Source organism: Pteropus alecto, unplaced genomic scaffold (genome assembly GCF_000325575.1).
Source record: "Pteropus alecto unplaced genomic scaffold, ASM32557v1 scaffold88, whole genome shotgun sequence".
Classification (NCBI taxonomy): domain Eukaryota; kingdom Metazoa; phylum Chordata; class Mammalia; order Chiroptera; family Pteropodidae; genus Pteropus; species Pteropus alecto.
Window position 1 is genome coordinate 14249555 of NW_006494611.1, and position 8803 is coordinate 14258357.

The 8803-nt window shown below is 55.3% G+C and overlaps 1 protein-coding gene across 1 annotated transcript in view; it reads right to left on the reverse strand.

The window, feature by feature from the left end:
- Positions 1-4162: 4162 nt before the first annotated feature.
- The window catches only part of LOC102894547 (cytochrome P450 26C1), an 8031-nt gene continuing 3390 nt past the window's right edge, over positions 4163-8803 (reverse strand). The window contains exons 5-6 of the mRNA XM_006925946.1: positions 6528-6857; positions 4163-4543 (exon numbers count right to left, since the gene is read on the reverse strand). Of these exons, the coding sequence (XP_006926008.1) occupies positions 4163-4543; positions 6528-6857 (711 nt within the window). The remainder of the gene's footprint in view (positions 4544-6527; positions 6858-8803) is intronic.

Sequence of the window (8803 nt, forward strand, 5' to 3'; positions counted from 1 at the left end):
TCTTCCGATGATCCAGCAGAAGAGCCAGGGAACTGAACCCTAGCGAGAGCTTCGGGGAGTCGGGCACGACCAGAGGATCATAGATTCCAGTTCCCCACCCCCCTCAGGGTGCCAGCACTCACGAATTCTTCGAAGGTCATATTTAAGGGTACAAGAGAGCCTCCAGGTCCCTCGAGGCTCCAGATGAAAACCTGCACAAGTCAGCCCCAACCCTGACGCCCTAGTGCGAGACCGCAGGGGCAATTCCTTGGCGGCTCCGCAATCAGCGCTCTACGATCTGGCCACAGACCGCCAGATTCCGAGGCCCCGGGGCGTGCAGCCTTAGCTGGGCAGAGCGGGGAGTGGTCCTTAGCCCTGCAGGATAAGGAGACCGAGAGAGAAGAAAAGCCCGAGGGTCACGGCTCCCAGTCCTGGCTCCATCTCTACTTACGTCACCTTGGGCAAGTCACTACACATCCTCGCGCCAGTTTCCTCTTCCTTAATTTGGAGGCGATCATTCCCGACCTATCTACACCTCGGGGGTAGTTGTGTTTCCTAAAGGGGTTTTGGTTGCAAAAACTCTTCCCAGCTCCAGGTAGGCTAGGCTACGTTACCAGAGTGACCTGGACTCAGGCACTGGAGCCGTCCTCCGCTCTCCCGGCTTCTACCCCGCGTAAAGCCACGGGTGTGAGAGGGGCGATCGGTCCTAAACCCAGGCTTCTGCGGGCGGCTAATGTAAGTGTTGGAATCCGTACTGGGAAGCGGGTTTGCTGGCTTTTGCCCAACTACAGTTGGCTGCTACAGTAGCCAATGCCTGGAGCTCGGACATTGCGGGAAGCGCACGTGCGATCCCGGCTTCCCACCTGGCGGAGCCATACCGCCTCAGACCAGGCAGGGCCACACGTTCCCTCGGTTTGAGCGCGCAGCGCACCAGCCGCACCGAAAACGAAACAGAACAGTGTACGATTGTTTAAAACTGAACACCGGCTCCCGCAGGAGCCTGCTGCACGCCCTGGAGATGGAAAACTCTTTGATCTTGAGAGCTGTTAAATACATGGCCCCTCCGCAGTGGTCCTCAAAACCGGTGGGATTGGGAAGTGTCTGCGGAGTCCTAGGCACCACACAAACCCTGCAATGCTCCAAGCCCGCGTCGCCACAGGGAGTATTTGGGAGAGTCAGCGTTTCCCATAACCTACTTAGTGTTTCAGAGGCTCTAGGAAAGGGTCTCTCCCACTGTCATTTCTTCTAACGATCTGGCGACCATAAAAAGAGCCGGCCAACTTCTGGGCTCCGGCAGGAACCCGAGCCAGACGCGCTAGAGGTAATTCTCAGAAATCCCGGGCCCGCCCCTTTCTGGACAGTGCCTCCAGCCCGTGAGCAAAGCTAGCGAGCGGGGGCGTGACCTGGGGCCCAGTCCCAATCCTCTGGCCTGACCCGCCTGTGACCCATGCAGGCCGGACCGTGACATCCGAGTGAACTCTGCTGGGCCACCTCGCCAAGTTCAGCGCGCGCCGGGTCACAAGATGAGTGCGGCCTGCGGGCTGGAAATTGCCACGGGGGAAAAATGTTTTAATCTCTCTGCCCATCGAGACCCTCAGGGACGTCTGGCGGGGGCGTCCAGCAGGAAAAGATTAAATGAGAGAGTGGAGATCATTAAAGAACATCTTGAAAGGGGGAAGGGGTCAATAAATTACCAGCCCAATAAGAACTTCGATCTAGAAACTTTGCCAAGCTTTCTTGGATGAGGGGGGGTCGGGGGACGAGGGGGGTCCACTGGAAAACAAAATGTCGCCAAGTTGTTTATAAAGCAGTCTCCCTGTGGCTAAGGGTTGAGGTGGGGGTGGGGGAGTAGTTTTTGTTGGGGGAGGAGTCAGGTGAGCTAGGGCAGCTAAAGCACCCATTCTCCCCTTTTCTCCCTTCAACCTCTTCTTTCCATCTCTTGAGCTCTCAGTCCTGTCTCAGGGTTCTATACCTGCTGTTTCCTCTGTTTGGGGCACCCTTCACCCAGGTTATTGGGGCTAGTTCCTTCCAAAGTCAAATATCTCCTCAGAGAAGCCTTCCTTGCCCGCGCGGGTGGAGTTTAGCCCCCAGGCACGCAGCATTACAGGCATGCTTGATTTTATGGTCAGCACTTATTAGCATCTGCTACATTCTTGCTCTTTTGTTTGCTACTTTTTTTTACTGTCCACCTTCTTCAGAGGATCTGGAGCTACTAACACAGGAGCTCAGGTATTGAGTGATATTACTGAAAAGGATGGATTAATGGGGAAGTAGAGTAAAACTGGAGCTGCCCCCTACAGGGGTTTATAGTTAGTACAGACTCCAGAGCAGGTAAACCAGGTCTCTCGGAACCAGCTACATTGGCAGGGCTCCTGAGAGCCCCATCCCCATATTTCTCTTCTCTTCCCCAAATGAAAGTCAACCCACAAAACTGGTCCTCCTGCCGCCTCACCTTGGTGGAGCTTCTCAGGGCTGGCTGTTGGCTCTGCAGCCTCAGAGCGCCCTGAGGGCAGGCCCCAGTCCTGCCACCTTTGCAGGCTCTGGAGCCTGCTGAGCCCATGGCCTGGCGCAGGGTCTGTGGTCAGCAGTGGGTGATGAATTGCCCCAGATGGGGTTATGGCGGTGTCAGCCGGCTCGGAAGGGCGCGCGGCGCTCTTGAGCTATCACCCCTGACTGTGCCTGCTGCTTTCTCCTTTCCTTCTGGCCCCGGGATCCACCTTAAGCATAAGGTCAGGAGGGCACCAGCTTCCTTCTGGTTCACTAAGGGGTCAGCTGGGGCCTGGGCGGCAACTTTCCTGGCTCACCCATCGCATCCAGCTGCCCCGGCCTGTCTGAAGATGGGTGGCAGGTTGAGGCTGTTGAGAATGAAGACACTGGAGGCTCTTGGCTTTGATTTAAACACTGGTGGGAACCTCTGTGTTGAAAAGGTCCAGAGAGTCCTTAAGCCAAACTAGGGATCACTATGAAAGGAGAAAGGGCTGAGTCCTACATGGTGGCCACAGGCCCAGAGGCTGGGAGAAGGGACATAAGTGATAGAGTGAAGGAAAGCACTGGCCTAGTAGTCCAGGAGCGTCTTTGGCCTCAGTTTCTCCTCTGTAATAGAAGAGGTGGAGATAGTGACCCAGAAGGTCCCTGCAGCCAGCTACCACAGATCATTTGCAGCCCCGTTCCCAGGGCTATTCTACGCCCAGGAGAGAAGTCTTTGCAGCCTGGATCACAGGCTGCCCCAGCTCCCAGACTCTCTTTGGGTATATTCTGGGGTAGGTCCTTCTGGGGGTCTTTCCTGGATGTTCCCATGCCTTTCCACCAGGGAGCAGCTGATCAGCTAAGCCCTAGCCTCCTTGCTCAACTGCTGCCAGGAAACTTTATTTCTTGGCCTTCCTGTTTTACCAAAAACTAATATCTCAAACCTCTCTGATTATGTCTCAACCTCCCATGAAAATAATCCAGCCTTAGAAAAATCTTGGTGTCCCTATTCTCGCCTGTACAAATGGGAAGATTAAGCAAGTTCTTGAAGAAGGAATTTTTCTTTTAAGAACTCGCCAGCAGAATCCGGCGATGCTGAGCCGCTTAGAACCCTGGAAGAGTTTTAGTTCTGAGTTTCCGCCAAGACCGGCAGAGTGGCCACAGCGCTCGAAGCAGAGGCCAGCTGCCAGAAGGCCTTCCGTTGGGCGCCTTCTCAGCATGTCTTATTATGGCCGAAAGCCAGGCAAGGGATGCGCTCTGGGCGGCCCCGCTTCCTCGCAAGGGTTGCAGATCGGCTGTGTATACTCTAGGTCTCTGACACAGTTCACTAGGCGCAATCCTCCCCTCGGTCCCACGATCCACGCACCCTCCGAGGTTTGGCGTGGAAAGGCGAGGCCGCGTAGCTTCTAAGGTAGATCCGTTCCTTCTATCCCTGCTTCGGGCTCCTGGGAAGGGCTTAAGGGGCTTCGCCTACGACCTTTCTTTCCTCAAGGCGCCGAGCGCACAGGTGGCACCTTCTCACCGGCCAGGGCGCTTCTAGTGTGCCGTGACAGTGGCTCGTAGTCCCTCTCCCTCTGAGTCCGGCACAGAGACTCATTCGGTTCCCGTTCGTTGAACGAGTGAGCAAGCGCCTGACCTGGCACGGGGGAACCACATATAGGTGGCACTGCGAGTGTACCAATGCCACTAGCCCAGTCATGTCCCGCAGCGCTGCGGGTCAGAGGCGTAGCCCATCTCGCGCTGCCGAAGGTGCAAGCCTGTGGAAAAAGAGCCTCAGCCCGTCCACCGGATGCACGATGGGCACTGTCTGCATGGCGGGGAAGGCAGGCGTGGCCAGCTCCCAGCGCGCCGTGCGCACCAGCTCCACCGCGAGCAGCTGGAGCACAGCCTGCGCCAGCTCCTGGCCAAGACAACTGCGCGCACCACCGCCGAACGGGATGTAATGGAAGCGGCCGAAGGCACCTCGTGCATCCTCTTCGCCCGCTGAGTCGAAGCGCTCAGGGTCGAAGCCCTCGGGCGGGCTGCGGTACACCGCGGCTGTCTCGTGCGTGTCCCGGATGCTATACATCACGCTCCAGCCCTTTGGGATCTGGTAGCCCTGCGGGGAAGTGAGGAGACCCGCCTGACCACGAGGCACCTGGAAATCCGACCTGAACCGACCCTCCAACCCAGGTGCATCCAACAGGCTTCCGAAAGCAGGCAGGGACATGCGTGTAACCCGGAAACTAGGAGACAGCTGCGTTCCAATCTCAGCTCCTTCTGCAGTGAGCTGTGTGACCTTGGGCTAGATACTCAAACTCTCTGAGCCTCAGTGTCTTAATTGTAGAATAAGAAAAATGCCCATTTTGTTGCGAGGATAGAATAACGGGTCTGGCATATATATTAGTGGTCTATAAATGCGATCTATTGTTGTCTCAATGTTTTGTTCTTATCTTTCTTTTCTTCTAACATTAGATCAGGAGACCTAAATTCTAGTCCTGCACCTACCAGCTGCCTGGGCCGGAACAACACAAATGATAGGAACCCCTATTCCTCTCTGATCAGCTCAATTATAAAGCTCTACACTGAACTGAAAAGTGCCTCTCTGTCCTCCCCATCCATCAGCTGTACAATAATAATGTTCAGGTTTGGTAGCTACACTTTAAGAAGGCGCACATGAGAATTAAACTGAGGAATCCTTAGAACGTCGGAAGGCAGCTTTCATGTTCCCTCCACCCACTTCCGACTTATAACTATTTCACTTTTTGAGATCTCTTCTAACCCCCACTGCTTCCTTCACCTGAACAGGCTCCAGGGAACCTATTCAGAGGCTCTCAACGGGTGGAGAAATCTATGAATCGATCACCCAGGAGCTCTCTTTCTCTCCTCTCTGTAAACTGGAGGATAGCTAAAACTCTTGCCCTCTGCTCACCCTGGTACACCCATGCTCCTCTCAGTTTCCCTAAGGTCTTGTAGGGCACCAGGTGCCTGCAGAATGAAGTCTGAATTCCAAGCTGCAGCATCCAAAACACTTCTAAACACCTCACTAATCCACCCGCTTTTGTGGAGGCAATTCCCATCCTAAGGCTTTGCCGCTCCAGCTCAAATGCCAACCCCCAAAATGTTTGTGTTATTCAGCACTAGAGACCACTCTTCCTCACACAACAGTTTGGGATGAAGCTGTCAGCCCTAGCCCCCTTTCTCTCTATGATGAGGTCCTCTGCGGCAGAACCCCATCCCCACGCTGCCCTGAAACCCTGGTGTGTAACACACCATAGAGTTTTCCCTGTTTAAAGGGAAGAGGTGCCGGCTCTGCCTAGGGCCTCCCAGCGACTGAGCTGGAGGGAGAGGGGCTGCAGCCGCAGCAGATGAGGCAAACACCATCAGCTTGACTACACTAGAGCTCCACTACCAGATGCTGCCACTGTGATGAATAGCTCTGTCCCCACCTGGAGAGTCAGAGCTGGAAGGGACCAAGACAGCTTTCTTCCAGAGGGAAAATGGAGGCCCAGAGTGAGGTGGGGATTGCCCAAGGTCTTAAAGAGATGGAGCTAGGTCTACACCATAACCTCCTTGCCCGGCCCAAACCAGCCTGATCAGACCATTAGGAGATTACAACCCATATTTTCACTGTCCCTTTTTCTGAAATCGGGCCTTAGCCAATGACAGATCGGTTCCTTGATCTCGTGAGGACTGGGATGCAGGACAGTGTGTGGGGAGCTCTCTGTTCTCAACCCAGACTCACTGGCTAAGAGGTGGGTGCCGCGCGGAGAAAAGTATGTTTTTATTCTAAAACTCATCTCTAATTGAGTAGGCCAACCTGCACCGCTGCCAAAAGCAGAGTATGTGGGGTCCCTAACCTTGTTGACTAGCCAGCCAGGCTTACGCCTTTCAATCGTGTTTCTGGGGAAATGAAACAGGGCTCAGCCCCTTTTACAGGTGGGAAAGTGGAGGCTCTGAGAATGTAAGAGGAGACCCGCCGTTTTAATCCCCCCACCCTTCGCCGGCCCTGGCCCAGCAACAGAGGGCCGGCATGGGGGGAGGGGCGGCGGACCGCAGGAGGCCGGTGTGGGGCGGGGGCGAGGTGGGCGCAGCGCACTTACGTCGAGCTCGAAGGTACGCAGCGCCGTGCGGTAGCCCCCGGACACCGGCGGCAGGAGGCGCAGCACCTCCTTGACCACGCAGTCGACATAGCGCAAACGGCCCAGCGCCGCGAGGTTGAGGTCCGGCTGGCAGCTGCAGTCTGACCAGGGCCCTGCACCGCCCCCCACAGCCCCGGGCCCGCAGCTGCACGCGTGCCCGAGCCCCTGCTCCACCAGCTCCTGCTGGATTTTGCTGATGGTCGTAGGGTGCTGCAGCAGCAGCAGGACGAGGGATGTGCTGGCACTGGCGGTGGTGAAGAAGGCGGCGAAGAGGAGCTCCACAGCTGACTCCTGCAAGATAGCCCCGGCGGCGCTGAGTCTCCATCAGCGGGGCCCTGGCCTCCTGGCCCCAGGGATGAGACGTAAAGGGCCCAAACTGACCGCTGTGCAAAGGCTAGAGAGCCAGGATGTGCCACTGTGATGACTACGTGCGCATGCCCTGGAGTGGATTGAAACCCAAGTCTGCCATTTGGGAATGCCACTTTCAACAACGGGCAAAACTAGGATCTAGCCGTTTGCCTGAGGAAGGCTCCCAGAGATAATACTAGAAGCTTATTCTTTATGCTATTCTTAGTACTTTAAGTGTATGAACTCATTGGATTCTTACCCCAGCCCCGTGAAGCATTATTATTGACAGGGTTGGAAACGAGGCTCCAGAAGGTGCTCAGGGTCCCAACAGCCATTAGTCCTAGCAGTCCAGCTCAGAGCCCAGTGCTCTTAACCGCCTGGTGGTATCTGTAACCCCAGCTGGGCGTCCTGACCATGACTGCAGTGGAACCGAGGGAGGCACCTGCAGCAGCACCTCCAGCCTCACACCAAAGCAGGCATCAGGGCTTCTTCCTCCTACTTAGTGGAGTGGTCCCAGTGAGTGACTAAACCTTTTCCTGGAAGGACAAAGGAGGGGCCTAGGATCCGTCCTCCAGGCCCTGGGCCCCATTGCCTGCCTCTGCTTTCCCAAGCCCCCTGTCTTCCTTCTTGGCAGCATTCAGTTTGTGTTTATACACTGATTTGTGTGATCGCAGGATGAAGACGTACGCCTTCCTTCCTGCACCTCAAGGGCAGGGGCTGTGTTTTGATCACATCTAAGTCCCCAGTCCCAGCACAGAGCCCGATATCGACTAGGTACATAATATTTGTGGAATGAATGATCTGATCCAAGGTTAACTGCCTGCTCTGAACAAGATGGGGAGCCAGGACAGAGACCTTAAAGCCCCAACATCCTCCCTAGGCCTACCCTGCCGGGCCTGCCCTGAATGCCAGACCAGAACTGAAGATTCCCAGGCAGCAGGTCTTTTCCTGAGAACCTGGGACCGCCCTCCCTAACCCTTTCAAGGCCGAGGGATCATCCACTCTGTTCCATACCACTTCCCTTCACCACCCAGAACCGTTTCTACCCATGGGCTCTCCCAGGACTCCTGAGTCCATTGCTCATCTGCTTCTAACCCCCTTGACTTTACAACCACCCAGGAATCAGGGTAGAGGTTATTAGCCCCACCCTCAGAGGCAGATGGAAAGGGGAAACTGAGGCCCAGAGAAAGGATAGGAGTTTGCTTTCAGAAGGGCTGAGGGGTGCTGGACTCATCGGGGGAATCATTTTGTGAGTTGTGTGGATGTCTGACCACTGTGCTGTACACCTGAAGCTAATGTGAAATTGTACTGAATGTCAACTCTAATTGAAAAAAAGGGGGGGCCGAGGTGTCCCCATTTCTGACTTTCTTCTGCCCCACAACCTCTCCACGCTTTTTTGGGTTCTCAAGCAAGTCCTGGGGCCATTCCGAAGCTTCCTCCATTCCAAAGCTTACTTCTACCTCCACTGCACATGCTCTATGCGTACATGGGGAGGGGTTTCAACTCTTGGGGAGATTTGGCAGTGTCCAGACACGTAGAGGTGCCAGGTGCCAAGGTGCCTCATGGGAGGAGAGTACTGGTTTCTGGGAAGAAAAGGGGAGCTTCCAGGAGGATGTGGAGTTTGACTCTGAGCCTTTAGGGTTTTTAGAGAAAAGAAGTGAAAAGGACCTCATAGGCAGGGGGACAGCAGAGGCAAAGGTATGAAGTGACAGAGATGGAGAGGAGAAGCAGTACTGTTTGTGCCCAGAACCTATAGGGAAGGGTCAAGGATCTGTGCCTTTAACGTTCCTACTGAGAAGGATGGCAGCGGGCCCAAGGCCACAGAGCTAGTGAATGTGGCTGAGCCTTGACGAGAACCCAGATCTCCTCTTTCCCCCTCACCCTCAGGA